Below are 17,003 nucleotides of genomic sequence, written 5' to 3' on the forward strand. Positions count from 1 at the left end.
TGGAATAAAGTATAGCATATAGTATAAAAGGAAAACTATGATACAAAATGAGAGTGCTATACAGTATCTGTGACTTCAGATCTTAGCAGAAAGGAATTAACTGATTGAGTATAATATCATATTGGCAAGAGAGAAAGTATTGCACTGAGATACCCTTAGTAACTGCAGAAGGAGTGACACTGAAACTTTTGGCAAGTCTGCGTTGAGTTGGGGGTGTGGGGGAAGGCTGAGGCTGATCCCTGCTGCTCGACCTGTCCCATCCAACACCCCCGCTGCTGATGCCGCTGTTTCCTGTAACGTTGGATACGCAACATTCTTCCCAACAGCATGCCTGTGAAACTCCTAAAACATTTGCGACAATGTGCAACCGCCACCATTGCAAATACAGGTGAACAAGCCGACAGGTGTGCGAGTGTCATAGATAGAAACAAATTTCAGGAGATATACATTTGACATCTTCTTGCCCCTAAGATAATTTATAAGTCTTTTTGAGATAGATCACGAATTAAACGTTCGATTAACACTAAAAGTAACCGAGCGGTCATTATTGATCGTTTCTATTTTTTTTAATTAATATATTTCTTGTGTAAAAATATATTCTAAAACTGTTAAATAAATATATCCTTTATATTAAATAACATATTTAATTTATTATTTTCATAATAATTTATTCGCTTGGTACTTTTGTAGTATTAAATCGACAGCCTTGACTTACCGAGGAAAGCGTCGACCTGACCCGCTATGCCTTTTATCGCTTTCAGAAATATTTGCGGCAAGCTTTGCAAACACGGATGCTGGCATGGATCTATGACATTAGGACTGGCGATAGCGTATTGCAGAAACGCCTGGGTCTGCGAGACAACAGCGGGTCTACACAAGTCTACGGGATCACCGATAGTACGCAACAATCTATACCATGCCTGTGCCACTGCTTCGTCCGACATAGTGGGTTGTACTAGCTGCGTGTCTTCCTCGCCTATTAACAGAATTTTATTTATCGTAATACTGCAAACAATGTGCGCACTTTGTTAATGCGTATATTAAAGGCACATACTTATTTTCAATTCGGGAAACATTGGTCCATACATAATATGCAGCAGCCTCGCTGTAAGAGCAAGACACACGCGGTTCCACTGCTCTACTAAAGCCAATCTGTGACGCCATCGCAGGCAAGATTCTCGTAATGTTCGCCATAACGGAGGTGAAGGAAAACTGCGTTCACAGGAGACCAGCCAGACCTGAAAAAATTTCGTTTTATGTAAGTTTATGATTGGTTATAAGTTTAAGGATGTATCAGGTATACAGTTTCTGCAAAAAGTGAATTTCCAATTTCAGTCACTTTTTGCAGAAACTGTATACCTGGTACATCCTTAATTAATTAGAATATTTCCACACCTCTAACAATACACCGAGCACTCTCTCACATAACTGCTCTCCTGCATCTTCCCTAGTTGCTGGTGGTGCTAATAGTGCGTCGTTAATACCGATGAGAAACAATAGTAAGCTTTCCCATGTTTCTCTCTCCAGTGTTGCAGGACCTCTTGCAATTTGCTGCAAAGTTCTAAGTACTCGATGACACAGGACAGCTTGCCGATTTATAGTGTCTGTACCTAGAAACATTCATCGAAAGGTGATGTATTACAGATATTGGTATAAGTATTCATTTTGCAAATTGATATAAATGTCTTCAGAGAAAAGTAATATGTATATCGTGAATTACCTAGATCCTGATACAGAAAAGGCCAGACTTTAGGAAAGAAAATGAGCCTTTGATCAAAAGGATCAGACAGTAAATTTGACACGTAAAAAAAATTTAAATCTTCTCTTACCTTCCCCTTTCCTTGGAACAAACAGATTGTGAAAATGACTTATGATCTTTCTAGCATAGAAGTTTGGGTCATCCACAATTGGTCTGGGCACAGAGATCTTTGGTGTTGAGTATAGAGCAGACAGCCACTCGCAATATATGTTCACGCAATCTCTGACGGTGTCGTGCTCAGCCAGCGGCAACGACAAACCAAAACATATCACCTCCATGCACCATTGCACCTCCCTGTCGGTGGAGAGAGGACTAGGCTCTCCTGCCTGGGTGATGCCCAGGTTTGCAGCGAGTTGTCGAACTATGGATAGTGCGACCTCCTTGCCTGCACCAGGGGGAAATTTCTCCAATACACTTTGGCTTTCCTCCGAGCCTTGTTGGATCAGAGTGCTCAATGAGGCCCATTCTGAATACATCCCTCCTTGGGAATCCTAAAAACATGTAGAAACATTGAGCTTCTCCCATACAATAAAAACTAAAGACAGTAAAGACACTAGATAGAAGATAATTAAGATTGAACATGATATAAATAATGTAAATAGATAAAAGATGTAATTAAATGAAGAATACAATCTGCCGAATATAATCACCTTAAGATTAACTCTGTTGAATACGCCTAAATTCATAGATTATTACACGCCTATACGCCCTATATTTAAGAAGCAATTTAGACGAAGATGAATACTGGAGTTAACTGAGTCAATAACGTTTATGACACAAGATAGAAGAAAAACTTCACTTCACGTGATCCATCTCTCAGCTGACATCCGTCGTCGGGTCATTGATCGATCTCTTTGACATTCCGCACGTTTGACAGCTGACTCTGACAGTGGCTTCGACAGTTATCAACCCACAGATAATAGACGTATGTGATAAACATGCATTAATCCTTTGGATCATAGTAGCAATCTGATTTATCGGCCCGATGTAAAAAAAATTTAAATGGAATCAATAAATCAGACTGCTACTATATGACCCATTAATGTACTGCACTACCTACTACTGATAAAGCGAATAAAAGATCATATGTCGATATCAAATCTCGTAGGATAATGTCTACATTTTTGTGATTCTTTCAATGCTACTATGTAGAAGGATGTTATTTCATTCGTGCGTTTTTGTCGTATGACAAATTTTCCAAGTTTCTGTTGATGGCTATAAGATACAGAGATCCAAGAATCTTTCTGTCCTGCACACATTTGTCAAACGACAAAAATGCATAAATGAAATATCACCTGATAATCATATTCGCCCCAATTCGTCCTTGTTTAATTCATGTAATAGTATGGAAAAGAAACATAAAAACGTGGATATTACCTTACGAGGATTGGTATACGAAAAAAGCCGGGATGTTTATCCACTTTCAGGTTTTTCTCTGGAAATATAATAGGGTGAATTTTTTAATTGATCATCAATTGATCAATCACGTGAAATGCAAATGCATCAAAGAATTCTTTTATTCATCGATTAAATACATCAATGTGTTTTTATCTACAGCGCTGAAATCATCGCATATCTAAAGATCCTCTAATCAGAGTCTGACCAACTGAAATGGCTGCCAATTTTCATCGAAATTGTGCGAAAAAGAAAAATCGTGCTATCTCATTTTATCTTACGCTACAATGACGCTGCAAGTTGCAGCTCTATAGAGATGATCTATAAAGCCTTGTGTCCACGATGCTAAAAATCGGTCCGAGATCCCAGATGTAGAAAGAATTGACCAATCACAATGGTCATGTGATCAAAATGTTCAAATGTAATTTGTTAATTCTTTCTCTGTCCGAGATCTTGGACCGATTTCTAGCATCGTGGATATCGAGCTTTAGCTTCATACTTCTTGACAAATTTTGGCACGTTCAAGCGACTAGCAATTAAAATTTCAAAAACGTAAAAATTTAGTAGTGTCTAACCATAAATATTACAATACCAAATCCATGGCCATGCATCACGCATTTAAAGTAAAAACATATTATATTTTCATTATGCATTTAAACGGAATGGATAAAAAATGTCGGACCAATCACAAATCAGGGAGAAAATGTCCAGACTCTGATTGGACAGTCTCTAGTCTCTACTATTGACTATTTCGATCGCCATTTAGAAGCCTATTTTTTGTGGCTGAACTATTCTGGACTATATATGTTTGATATTTGTCAAAGTCAAAAGTGAAAAAGATTAGGTCTGTTTGCGTTGCTTGCACTTTTTGCACTCGGCATCTTTGCTTTCACTCTTTTCAATGCCAAATATATATCTATCTCATTTTAAGTACAAAAATACGAGAGTAGATCAAATATAAGGCCTTTCTTCTTCTTCTTTTGGCTGAACTCTTGCACCAGTTCATTTTTCCTCTTTTTCTCTCCAGGAGGAAGAAAAGGAAAAAAAAAACGAACTGATGCAAAAGGTAACGAGAATGTTTTTTACTATATATTTATTGAATAAGAATAAAAATATAAAGAAAAATTATTTTTCTACATAGTTCCCTGCTGCATTAATATATTTTTTCAGCGAACAGGCAGTTTGGCGATCCCGTTTTCATAAAAACTAATAGGTTGTGTCTGCAGCTATTTTTCTACACTCGCATCGTCCACGAATTGTATTGTCCTCCCAATTCTTCTTTAGTGATTCAAACAAATGATAATTGTATGGAAAGATTTGTCTCAATGCAATTATCAATTGTTTGGGCCGATCAAATTAAAGAATTGAGAGAATTCGAAAACAGGATCGCCAAATTGCCTATACGCTGGCAAAAATGTATCAATGTAGCAGGGAATTAAATAGAAAAATAATTTATTTCCTTTATATTTTTTTATTCTCGTTCAATAAACGATTAAAAAAAAAATTCTCTTTTATATTTCATTTATTCTCGTATTTGGGGATCTCACGCCACGCGAACAGACCTATTACTAATCTAGTGACTTTAGGATAGTCATATGCGTATTCTATCTACTGGTAGAAGTGGTAAATATCGTATGGAGTGTCGACACTCCATTCTCCCTCTCCACTCTGCGTAATATACATATATATGTATACACCTCTATATACGTGTATCTAAATCCCGAAACGAAAAAAAAAATCGGCAGATGGCTCAAGATCTATGTTGATGATTAATAATCCCCACGAGTCTCAGAAATTAATGGTAGCCGAGTGGTGGACAAAGAGCGGAGAAACAACGATAGTGGAGTTTAGTCGACGACGAGCACGACGAAGAAAGCGGTAGAGGCATTAGCAGTAAGTGCCGAGGTGCCGAGAAGTAGTGGAGTATCGCGGTCGCGCGGCACAGCGCCCGACCGGGATCGTTCCAATCGCTAATCGAATTTATCATCTCGGCGTCGCGCGCGAACGGAACAAACAAGCGAGCGAGCGAGCGAGCGAGAGAGTGAGCGAGCGAACGAACGAACGAACGAACGAACGTACGAACGTACGTACGAACGTACGTGCAAACAAAGCGTACGAGAGGGAGAGCGAATGAGAGAGGCTCCCCGTCTCCGTCTCCGTCTCGTGCGCGTCAGAGTCAGAGTAGCTCATAATATGGCGTTTGTTTCGGTGCACGTTATCGCACCGCCGCGGGACACCGCCATCCGCCACAGCTGAATCGGTCCGAATTTCGGCTGCCCGCTGTCGTCGATACGACACGCACCCGGTGAAAAAGGAAACGGTGGACGGTCGCGCTTCGGATGCTCCGGAGGCCGCGGCACCCACGTCGTGAGCGCGCGCGGCGCGCAGCCGCTCGTCACCGACGGGCACGAGGATAGATTGCGTCATTATCGTCTGTATCATCCTGCGATGCCGAAGAGGATCCACGAGACGCGCGCACAATGACGTCCCGCAGTTACACCAAGTCCTACAGCCGCAAGGTCAGCAGTGTAACACCCGGCAGCATTCAATTCGACAAGCTCTTCCGCGAAAACAGCAATCGCCCGTCCGCAGCCAAGTCCGCGGGCACCGTCGGCAAATGGGGCATAACATCGTTTACTTCTATCAGGAGCACGAATATCAACGGTAAAAAAAAAAAAGAAACACTTTATCGCTCTATGTTTACGTTAGATGTACGTGGTGATTGCTGCTACAACAGCACTTTTGGAAGTTACTTTTTACACGGCGATCGATGGCTGTTATGAAGGAGGGAAATGTATTTTGTAAACAATAAAATTATACGTTGGCCACGTTGCTGGCCAACTTTATAGATTGAAATATATACGCCTGTTTCTACTAATGTAATTTAATTTTGATCTTGGTTCAATTAATTTCACCTCTTTCCGATTCTGAGAATTATATCTGTTTCTATCACAATGTAGTTTAATTCTAATCTTGATTTATAACTGATTCTTTTTCTAATTCTAAGAATTAAACAAGGATTAAGAGTAATTGCAATTGCTCTTAATCTTCGTTTAATTCTTGGAATTAGAAAAAGGTAAAGAATCAGTTATAAATGAACCGAAATTAAAGTTAATCTATATTAATAGAAACATGCATTAAACATCAAAATAAATTTGCTGTGTTTATGATGTAAAGAGAGGAACATATTTATAAACTTATTAATTATACATACATTTTTTGTATCTTGAAACAATGATGATATTGAGATGAAATGTTTTCTCATAATGTAGAGAAAAGTCATAAAAGAAAGTTTTATATACAAATATTTATCGTTGTTATGGCCGATATTCCTTTCTTGGATATGTACGCATTTAGCAAGAATATTTATCGAGTGAAAATTAAAATATATTCACTAATGCATAATGTTGATAAACATAATAACATTGGGTTTATTTCTATCAATATAGATTAACTTTAATCTCGATTTAACTTCCTTTTCAGTTTTTCTAATTCTAAGAATTAGAAAAAGGTCAAAATAAATTAAATTGAGATTAAAGTTAATATTGATAAAAATTACATTGGTAAAAATATAATAAACACACATTGGCAAATAATAACATTGGTAAAAATAAGCAACAAAAATTATGTGTTTTTCTTACAGTTGTAAATTTTAAAGAATTACTTTTTAACACTGAGAGTAACGACTGTAATCTATTCTTGTAAAGTAAAAGTGATTTAAATTGACAAGATTTATTTTTAGAAGCTGGCACAATCAACTGATTTTATCTCAATGATATAATGTCCATATTTAACTGTAGTGATACCATATGGTTCTGTTTAATAGAATTTGACATTTGGAAATTTAATAGAATAATATTACATAAACTCTGAAATTATCCTATACTTTATACAGCATTTATGCATAAATATTTTATTTTGTTGTCTTATATATAAATAAATGAATAGATAATTATATATAAAATACCTTTCTGTTAATTGAAACATTTCTTTATCTAGAAGCATTATCAATCTTAAGATATCTGATGATATATTTAAAATACTGTTTAAATTATTTAACAACCTATCTTCAGTCTTCATCAACCCGTAATATATTTCCATAAAACGTCATGTTCAGCATTGCAGAATTATTTCATTTTCAGGGAGGAGAGATGATATACATAATACTTTTGGCGCAAAGAGAATGAAACTCGATTATGGGAATCAGAATCGTGTAAATCCTGGAAAGGATCCATTTTCTTTCGAAACTGATCCGGACAACAAATCGGAGTCCGCGGTCGTCAAGCCGAAGAAATTCTTCAAGAGCCGAAATGTCCCGCCTGTGATCGAAGAATCTCGCCAGGATGTGGCAATCTACAGACAAGTACCTGATTCGCAATATGGGAGGGCTCGCGCCCCGAAGCAACCCCCACAGCAGCAGCAGCAACAGCAGCAGCAGCAGCAACAGCAACAGCAACAGCAACAGCAGCAGCAACAGCAGGCTGTAACAAAAGTGTCACATGCTTCAATTAAGAAAGTAGTAGAAAGTTTAGATAGCACCGATACGCCCGACACTCCCAATCGGGAGGAGAGCAAACCGCCGATCGTACTGAGAATATGCAAAGGTACGGCGCGATTGGTTTGTGGGGACGTACATCAGGATACTCAGGATCTCGAACCTGACACTTATAGGATTTCTACTCCCCTCGCTAGTCCCTCGAAGGTGGACATCGAACGTAAGACCTTCAATACAGAAACGTCTCTCAAGTCCGATCATAGATCCTTACGTGCGCATCAACCTGTTGTCTCCACCGTGTCGATTCCGTTAGATAATTCGGATATGCGACGGACAACACGTAGTCGCGCTAAGAATTTACACTTGGACTCAACGGCGATGACTTCCGTCGTGGCGCCGTCGACGACGCCGATCACTTCCAACTCCCATGGTTCCGGCCTCTCTTTGACGCTGAGAAAATCGGTGACGGATTCCAATAATACACTTATCTCCCATTACGACATCGTTAAGACTGACTGCAGCTCAACGTATCCCTCGAAACCGACGATCGAGCCATTGATCGGACGCGATCAGCCACTGCCAACTACAACTCAAGAGCTGATCGATATATTATCAAGCGATTCCGACACAAGACCACAACCACCACCAGCACCATCACCATCACCACCATCACCATCACCACCGTCACCATCACTTTCACCACCATCATCACCAGTAGCACCACCGACATTGGCCACCGGTACCGAAGACAATGATAATGACAATGACAATGACAATACGGAGAATACAGAAGACACAACATCAGAGAGCATCGTAAATCAAATTGAACAACATTGCTCTATAGATATCCCGGTCAATGAAGTTGTGACCGAACCCGTCACGATCGCGCAACAATTCGAACCTGAACCAGAAGCAGAACTTGATCCTGAATTGGAGCCGGAACTACTGACCCGTGGAACAACTGACACCATCGCCACCGTCGAGATTGCAGCCAAAACCTTGGTGGATCAGGATTGGTTTTCAAGTAGTGATAGTGAAGGTGCTAGTGGAAACGCCGAGAGTGAAATACCACTGCACGTGACGAGCACGGTTTCGGAATTGCAGACCTCGGATCCACCGTCGACTAGTGTTTCGTCGACCAAGCCCGCCGCTAAGAAAGGCAGTATCTTTAAGAGCCGTTCGACAGGCGCGACGAATGGGAACAAGAGGCGAGCGTTGTACAAGCACAAATGGTGCGACAGTGATAAGGAATCTACTGCTACGGATACGCCTAACACTGGCAACAGCACGCCGACTACTGCGTCCGGTTCTAGCAGTGCTGGACCGGTGGCATACGAGGAAGAGTTTGAACCTTCGCAGTTGACGAGGGTTGTGACTTATCCTACGACCGATGTGGATTTCGAGGACGAAGCCGATGCGGTCACGAGCGTTCGCTGTGGCAAAAAAGTTAAAGGAGTGAGTATATTGTATACTGATAATATAATTATTATATTGTGGAATATTGATTGTTTCCTTGAAGATCTATTATAATACATAGTTTTTGTTGATAAAAGACTTCCACGAATTCTTTGTGTTATGAATTTATAAGTAGAATTATTCTCATTTCCAGTTATGTTATAAGACAGCAAATTATAAATATGAAAATGCGTTGTAATACATGCGATTTATTTTGATTCAACATATATTTATTTAACCTTTATTTTGCTTTTCAGTTTTATACTGTAGTAAAGAATGTAAAGAAAGCCCATCAGATACAAGAAAGTGGAGAATTCCAGGAGTTTAATGACGATGTGGAGTATATCTTGGATACTTTGAGAGAAAATAATCCAAATGCTACTCGTTGCCTTTCAGCCATACGATTAGCAAGCAAGTGTATGGCTCCTGCATTTCGTATGCACGTGCGTGCTCATGGAACTGTTGCCAAGTTTTTTAAAGCTCTTCATGATGCAACTAAAGATCAGGTATAATTCTCGCATATGACAAAGTTTTATTCATTTCTATATATCCATATTACATATTACATATTACATTAAGTACTTTCCTTATTAAATTGACTCTTTAGTATATATATATAATAATTGTATGCTGATAACTATTATTATTATTATTGTTGTTGTTATTATTATTATCATTTGTAGAGCCTTGGTCTATGCACAGCTACAGTAATGTTTGTATTAAGTCAAGATCGTCTTGCTATGGATCTTGATCGCGATTGTTTGGAATTAATGTTAAGTCTGTTAGAATCTGATGCCAGCCATAAGGATGCTCTTGATGATTGTGGTCTCAGTCATGCTGAATTACTGAAAAATAAAGAAAAAGTACGTCAGTTATGTGCTGATATACAAGCTCAAGGACATGCTAAGCATCTAAATTTAGATAATATCACCGTAAGTACTTTTCGATACGCATTCTTTGCATTTATATTTATTTCTGTACACATGTACACGCGTTTATATTTATGTAGGTTTATTTCTATTGTCGAATAATTCATAATACGTTGATTTTACACAACAGGTTGGTCAGCTCGCTATGGAGACACTTTTGAGTCTTACGTCAAAACGCGCTGGAGAATGGTTCAAAGAAGAATTACGAGGACTAGGTGGCTTGGAACATATTGTAAAGACAATTCGAGAATGTCACCGTCATATTAACAGCCAGAATGTTTTAAGATCTGGTTGGACAGATCCTTTATTAGACAAATTACGTAAAGTTGACAGATGTTTACGCGTCTTAGAAAATGTAAGTGCTTTTTTCTTTTGTTCCTCCTTCCTCCCCCTCACCCCCCCCCCCCTGTATGATACGCCATATTATAAAGAAGAATGAGTAATAAAGAGAGGTTAAACATTGCGACTTTTTTTTAGGTAACACATATGAACGAAGAGAATCAGGCATATTTATTAAAGTATGAGAATGGAGTATTAGTAAGCACGTTAGCTAGTTTATATCACTTATGTGGACAGGAGATTCCTGTTTATCCAACAACTGATCCAAGCGATAAAAGTTCCACTGGTGCTGTTGTAAGAGAATGTCTTTTTGCAATTATTAAAGTTCTCATCAATCTTACTCATCGATTTAATAGACAATGTAAGATTTTCTTTTGATATTAATAGTGCATTTATAGTTATTTATTTTAAAATAAATATGTATTTTTTTACACAGCTTTCGGCAGCAGATCAGTTGGCGCACAGGTTGGCGTTTTGGATTGTAGTTTGTTTCTTTTATTACGTGTGCCTGAATCACTCCCAGAAGAAAAACGATTTGATATGATGATGTTGGCATTAATTCTGTTAATAAATTTAGTAGAGCAGTGCGACGATAACAAGCAACTTCTTATTAACTCGAAGGCACCTCCGTCATTAGAAAATATTTTTGATGGTAAGTATACCTGATTTTTACACTTCTTTAATGTAGTAAATTGTAGGAATACAAGACCTTTATTTTTATAATTGCGTACTTTCAGCGGAGGAAAGCGGCGTAGCGTCTCTGATCGATTTATTTTACAAGCAAGAGGAACTCGCGCGGGCCGAGGAACAGAAAACAGACGCGATCTTAGACGGAAAGAAAGATTCTGAGCAAACAGAAAGAGTATCGAGCACCTCTAAATCTCAGGAAGAATTTATCGAAGAGACCGTTACGAAATGTTTGTATAATATTTACTTGTATGTGCATGCATACATATCTATCTTGATATCTAATTTTGTTCAAAGTTTATTAATAATAATGCATAGAATAGTCATTGCTTGAACAAATCAATTTTTAACGACATTCTTTGAAGAAGTACATTCTTTCAAGAAATTGTAAAAAAAAATCACAGATTATTAAAGCTCTCGTCAATCTTACTCATCGGTTTAATAGACAATGTAAGATTTTCTTTTGATATTATTAGTGCATTCATAGTTACTTATTTTAAAACTTACTATTATTATTTACTATAATTTCTGTCTAAAAAAGTGAAATTGTTACTTATGTTGAGATATTTAACGTTAGAAATAATCGACAGAAACCTTTAAAATTTTTTTGAAGAAAAAATCCAATATACTTATGTTTTTTAAAAATTAATTTATATATTTCATGAGAATGCCCAAATGCATTTGTGATTTTTTATTACAATATAACCATAAGATTATTATTTTACAGTGTTACAGAAAGCTGGACGACATATGGAGCATACACTAATCGGAGCATATGTAGTACTGTTACTTGGATACTTAATAATGGATAACAAGGTAAAAAATTTTAAACGCAATTATATAAGTAAAAAGTATTATTAATCTATCTGTTATATGTCTAATAATTTACGTATCTTAAGTATAGTTCTTTTTTTCTTATTAAATCTTTTTTCTATTGTATAGGAGTACGAGTCGCTAGTACGAAGTAGACTACCAGACAAGAACTTCGCCACTATGGTATCTGTACTTCAAAAGTTCTTCAACTTTATGAATCTAACGGCATCGGTAAGTATTCATTCGAGAAATATCCCATTTGATTTGAAAAAAACATTATAACATTTGTCACGCGCATTTGTTTCAGAACGAAGTGAGTAGTTGCGGAATCGCCGCTACCGAAAAGGTAATCAAGTTCCTAAAGATGTCGGATGCTAGAATCGAAGAGGAAAAGAATGAGTTACCATTGCCAGCGTTAGAAGACACCAACACGATGCTTGACTTAACTTCATCTTGATCGATATGTTATGCACACACCTGACAGCATTTCTTTCATCTGGCGTACACAAAGAGCCAAAGTTGTATTTTTTGTCCAACAGAAAAAAAATCTTTTTATTACAATATGAATGAACCTGTTTCATATTCGTATATTTTGATACATATTTATTCATTTACGTAATTTATTGTAGGTCTCATTATTATTATTAATTATGATATGATTCGACTTATTTCCTTATTTACGATTGTGGAAGCTCTAGCTTATATTCTAGTTTAAGTAAAATAAAATAGGATAACTTTGAATTTACGTACAGAAACACATCTTGTATAATTACAGGGCACTTATCGCAATTATATCGTTACTGTTTACACGATATCACGATAATTATTCGATTTAACGAGCAGCCCCCTTCTTTTAAAGAGAGACTGCCAAGAAGAATAATTGATGCGATAAGCTTCTTGCCAGCCTACCTGATTCACTTTCTGTACACGAGATCTTAAAATTGTACAATCGATTTTTAAAATAAAATATCTAATGCGTTTTAAAACTTTTTAAATGATCGACCAGCATTGATCATTGTACATTGTAACCGGCTCGAAATTCAACAGCGTTTTTTTCTTTCCTTTTTTTCTTTTTAATATGCGTAAGGATTATTTTAATATTAAAATTATATTATAAGCCTTGTAAATGTAAATTTATAAATTATAACTGTATCTTATATCCGCATTTCGAATTATTGGATCCCATTTAGCACTAAATACAAAACGTAAGACGGATTATATGGTTGATGTGGTGCAAGGGTACGAGATATTCACGTTCTAATATATAATAAAATTAAAGAGAGCAGAAGACACACACGTAATACGTTGTTACATTTGTAGTAAAATTATCGCTGAGGTATATTGAAGAACCTATGTAGAATAAAATACTTTTTTTAAATATATGTTATTAAATATATGTATGATTACATTTATTCCGTTTAAATCGATTTTTTTGTATTTTCTTAAAGTTTTACATTTCAAGAGTACTCATGCAGTTCAAAAATTATAACGATATTCGCAAAATTGACAAAGTTACAAGACGTTAAAGCGGTCACCGCGCAGGCAGGTAGAAAATAATTCAATAATTCCCAACGTCCCGGCTGTTTTTGCCTGCCTAACAGGTATAAACAAGTCTAGCCGTTTCCTGTGAGTAAGAGGTACGGCTATTTCCTGAAAACAGACATACAAAGCAGACAACTAATTTTCTTTTTCGCTTTCGTAATTATGATAGTAGATGTAAAAATGCCTAAGAAAAGCAAACAATTTTAATTAAACGCGTTTTTAAAAATATTAGTATTCATTTATACGAATTTAGCAAACATAAAAAGTATGGGGTTTTTTTTATTTATTTTTGGAGGCTCCTAAAAAAATTTTTAATTTTAAAAAGTCAGCAGTTTTATAGGTACACCCTTGGCAGAAATTTATTTAACAAAACTTTCCAAATTTGAACTCGATTGGATAATTTATAATTCTCGAGATAGTGTCCACCAATTTTAAAACATTGTTTCGAGAAAAACACTTAAAATCGTGACTTTTCTCGCATATTCGCTTTCAATGGAAAGCCCTCTCCCCTCCCTGCTCAGGAAAGGGCTATTGTTAGTATCTGTCAGGTAGGCAAAAATCGTCGAGACGTCCGAAACTATTGAATATATTTTCTACCTGCCTGTGCGTGACCGCTTTAAGGTCTTGTAACTTCGTCGGTTTTGCGAATATAATTTAAAACTGAGTATTCTTGAAATATTAAACTTCAAGAAAATGTAAAAAAAAAATCAATTTTTTCAACCCAATTCAAATAAAAGCCTTCTTAATGAATTTTTAATAAATAATAATAAAATTTTAATAAAAATAATACTAAGTGGTCAAATAATTGGTACATATTTCAATATGAAATTTAGTAATACTTCATCAGTATTCATTACAATTTCAATTAACATTTCATCATTAATATCATTATTCATTACAATTTAGGAAAAAGTTTTCAGAAATGTTATAGACGTATCATCGAGCCAAGTCGCACATGCACAAAGAGGAAAGAGCAACGTCATATACCTTCGGATAGGATTCGTGGTTCCTCACAGCGGGGGGAGTTCGATACAATGCATAGTCAAGGGTTTCACTTTTAAAACCAAAATTTTTAAGATGATGAAATTCGATCAGAAATAAAATCACCCACCAACGGCCCTTTGCGAGGTATCGAATGTCGATAAACGATCATCGCTCGAAAGCCGAGGATAGCAAGCTAACCAATCACAGTGAAACTAGTGGAGGGAAGATCGACTGTAAATGGTCAATTCTTCACGATCTTCTACACTTGTATTGTAAAGTCGCTCTTAGCTTGTCGTTTACCATTGAGGTTAGAATTATCGTGGCGTTTTGCGCCACGTGGTTGTGTTGTACACATTTTGTGTGTATAATATAATTATATATAATATAATTATATCATTGAAAGTTGTAAAAATGATAGCACTTTGGAATCAGGTTACTTTGGAGCGACCGCCATATATAATGTGGCAAGTCAAGCCATTAGATGCTAAAAGGACTGGTACATTTTGTTTTATCTTGGTTATATATTTCCAAGTGAAAATGTGTCGAATTCGTTGTTCTAAATAATTATCTTTTTTTTTAGTAGATATGGATATTAACATTTGAGTATTATATTAAAAAAAAACTAATTAAGAAGGAAATATTTATTCGAGAGAAAGAGAAAGAGAGAGAGAGAGAGAGAAAGAGCTAATATATTTGTTGCCTATCATAAAATTTCTTTCTAATACAGCTTGTAACAATAAAGTGATTGCAAAAATGTACATCTATAGGTAAATGTTTTCGTTTTTAGGTGTTGATGTATCTGGATTTAAGAAGGCATTAAGCGCAATGATCCATGAATTTGAATCGATGGATGATTTACATAGAAACGTTGCAGTCCTAAGTCGCTTGATTTATCGAATGAAAGATAAATTTCGAAATGACAAGGGCTTCATGTCCATGGTCAGGTTGGGCAAAGCGTTGGACAATTATTACAGAATGTGTCTGAAGAATGATTATGTGACTTTGAAATCTCTTATTCAAATGAGAGACGGGATGTATAGTTTACCTAGTAGACAAAATCTGGAATATGTGCTTGCAAGAACGCAAGGCTTTGGTAAGCTAATGACCAGAATAGAAAGTATTTCGTGGATTGCCTCGTATTATTTGCTAACCAGAATGAAATTGGGTCAAGCGTGGAATTTTGCTTTAATACCTTTGGCTACTGTATGCAGAATTTGGTAATGTCCCTATAAACGATTCATCAAAGTTAACATTATTTTTTTTTACACGAACGGAGATATATTTATATTATATTTGAATAGGGTTCATACAAGAGATATACTCTTGAAATGTTGCTTCTGGTATAATGAGCTGTATCGATATGTACCACAGTTGCAATATGTAGGTGCAAAACCCTGGCTTCCAGATGATCAAAACTTACCACCCAACTTAAAATCATGGCTCTGTGTGGACTGGGAAGATAAGGATTTGTAAGTTTAAAATTATTTATATTTGAGACTGGTAACATACTTCTATATCATTTCAAATTCTTTAGTTGAATGCTGGTAACGAATGCTGCCTACGTTATTTAAAATTTTTTAGTTGAATATTAGTAGTCAGAAACTAGATTGGAGTAACGATCTCAATGCGAAAAACGTGTTTGTGAAGCACAGGTGGAATCGATTTTGGTTGATCTTCAGATCATAAGTTGACCACCTTAGGCTTAAAGCTACTTGTGCTATCGATCCTTTCATATTCATAATTTATATATATTTTATAATGACTAGAACTTTATTACTTGTTGCATGTCTTTTCAAATTACTATCGGCATTACTCCTACTCATAATGCTTATATATGTCACACGAGATGGTATTCAACATTTTCATAACTCATATTTACTCAACGACAACTTATACAACTAATCTGTAAAAATATTAAATTTTACATTGTAGTAAATTCATTATATTTGTTTTAAAAAAATATATTTAATTCAGTAATTTTTAATCCATACTTTTTCAGTATGCGCTTGTAATATTTAATTTTTTTTTATTTTAACAAACAAATAATTTTAAGCATTATATTGAGGAGCAATATTTTTTATATTCACACATATTTAAATAGCAGATCCTTGCAGTATATTCAGCTATAAATTTTTAAAAATTATATACTGCATTCGGCTAAATTCTTGGCCGACGGTCGCGAATGTATTAATGTTGTAATTAGCTTTGTAAAACAAATGTTATAATTTTACAGTAACTCATTTATCAAGCAACAGCTAATTAGAAAAATTATGTCTGAAGAGTATGATAATATTACTAACGAAAAAATTAATACCTTAATGCTGGATGAAGAAATTGATGATTCAGAGATTGATGACTCAGATAACTCAAGACTGACACAAAGTATCAAAGTTACTTCGAACAATAATGTAAAAAATAAATCTTTATCAAATAATGACACGGAAGATATTGGAGGTATGCACCGATTATAACGATGTCATTTTTCTCTATTTTATGTACACACACACGCACACGCACGCACACACACACATGTATACATACGCGTGTGTGTGTGTGTGCGCACGCGCGCATATACATAATGTACGATGTATCTATGTATATACAT

The 17,003-nt window shown here is 36.0% G+C and overlaps 3 protein-coding genes across 7 annotated transcripts in view; 2 read left to right on the forward strand and 1 right to left on the reverse strand.

Annotated features, from left to right (window-relative positions):
* The window catches only part of LOC108747437 (ral GTPase-activating protein subunit beta), a 9,303-nt gene extending 6,625 nt beyond the window's left edge, over window positions 1-2,678 (reverse strand). For 2 of the 5 annotated variants that reach the window (XM_018484889.1, XM_018484893.1), the window contains exons 1-7: window positions 2,410-2,678; window positions 1,830-2,250; window positions 1,721-1,747; window positions 1,396-1,610; window positions 1,055-1,238; window positions 716-976; window positions 154-342 (exon numbers count right to left, since the gene is read on the reverse strand). In XM_018484889.1, coding sequence (XP_018340391.1) covers window positions 154-342; window positions 716-976; window positions 1,055-1,238; window positions 1,396-1,610; window positions 1,721-1,747; window positions 1,830-2,250; window positions 2,410-2,445 — 1,333 coding nt within the window. In that variant the 5' untranslated portion in view covers window positions 2,446-2,678. Of the gene's footprint in view, window positions 1-153; window positions 343-715; window positions 977-1,054; window positions 1,239-1,395; window positions 1,611-1,720; window positions 1,748-1,829; window positions 2,251-2,409 lie in introns of those variants that run through there. The other 3 variants (XM_018484894.1, XM_018484890.1, XM_018484892.1) reach the window with 2 other exon arrangements.
* A 2,137-nt stretch (window positions 2,679-4,815) lies between these two features.
* Window positions 4,816-12,948, forward strand: LOC108747439 (protein wings apart-like). The gene is made up of 11 exons (XM_018484898.1): window positions 4,816-5,818; window positions 7,297-9,104; window positions 9,362-9,610; window positions 9,788-10,036; window positions 10,164-10,388; window positions 10,511-10,733; window positions 10,809-11,024; window positions 11,110-11,289; window positions 11,787-11,875; window positions 12,002-12,103; window positions 12,180-12,948. The coding sequence occupies exons 1-11, from the start codon at window positions 5,635-5,637 to the stop codon at window positions 12,327-12,329; spliced, it is 3,675 nt and encodes a 1,224-aa protein (XP_018340400.1). The 5' UTR covers window positions 4,816-5,634; the 3' UTR covers window positions 12,330-12,948.
* Window positions 12,949-14,741: 1,793 nt separating this feature from the next.
* Window positions 14,742-17,003, forward strand: part of LOC108747440 — a 2,630-nt gene continuing 368 nt past the window's right edge. Inside the window, exons 1-4 of the mRNA XM_018484899.1 lie at window positions 14,742-14,894; window positions 15,186-15,615; window positions 15,700-15,867; window positions 16,632-16,852. Coding sequence (XP_018340401.1) covers window positions 14,810-14,894; window positions 15,186-15,615; window positions 15,700-15,867; window positions 16,632-16,852 — 904 coding nt within the window. The 5' untranslated portion in view covers window positions 14,742-14,809. The remainder of the gene's footprint in view (window positions 14,895-15,185; window positions 15,616-15,699; window positions 15,868-16,631; window positions 16,853-17,003) is intronic.

The sequence above is a fragment of the Trachymyrmex septentrionalis genome, unplaced genomic scaffold (assembly GCF_001594115.1).
Source record: "Trachymyrmex septentrionalis isolate Tsep2-gDNA-1 unplaced genomic scaffold, Tsep1.0 scaffold2, whole genome shotgun sequence".
Taxonomy (NCBI): domain Eukaryota; kingdom Metazoa; phylum Arthropoda; class Insecta; order Hymenoptera; family Formicidae; genus Trachymyrmex; species Trachymyrmex septentrionalis.

Coding starts and splice junctions, on each gene's coding strand:
- LOC108747439 (XM_018484898.1), top strand. CDS start 5,635: ATGACGTCCCGCAGTTACACCAAGTCCTACAGCCGCAAGGTCAGCAGT. Junction 9,105..9,361: donor GTGGCAAAAAAGTTAAAGGA/GTGAGTATATTG, acceptor TTTGCTTTTCAG/TTTTATACTGTAGTAAAGAA. Junction 12,104..12,179: donor TTATGAATCTAACGGCATCG/GTAAGTATTCAT, acceptor CATTTGTTTCAG/AACGAAGTGAGTAGTTGCGG.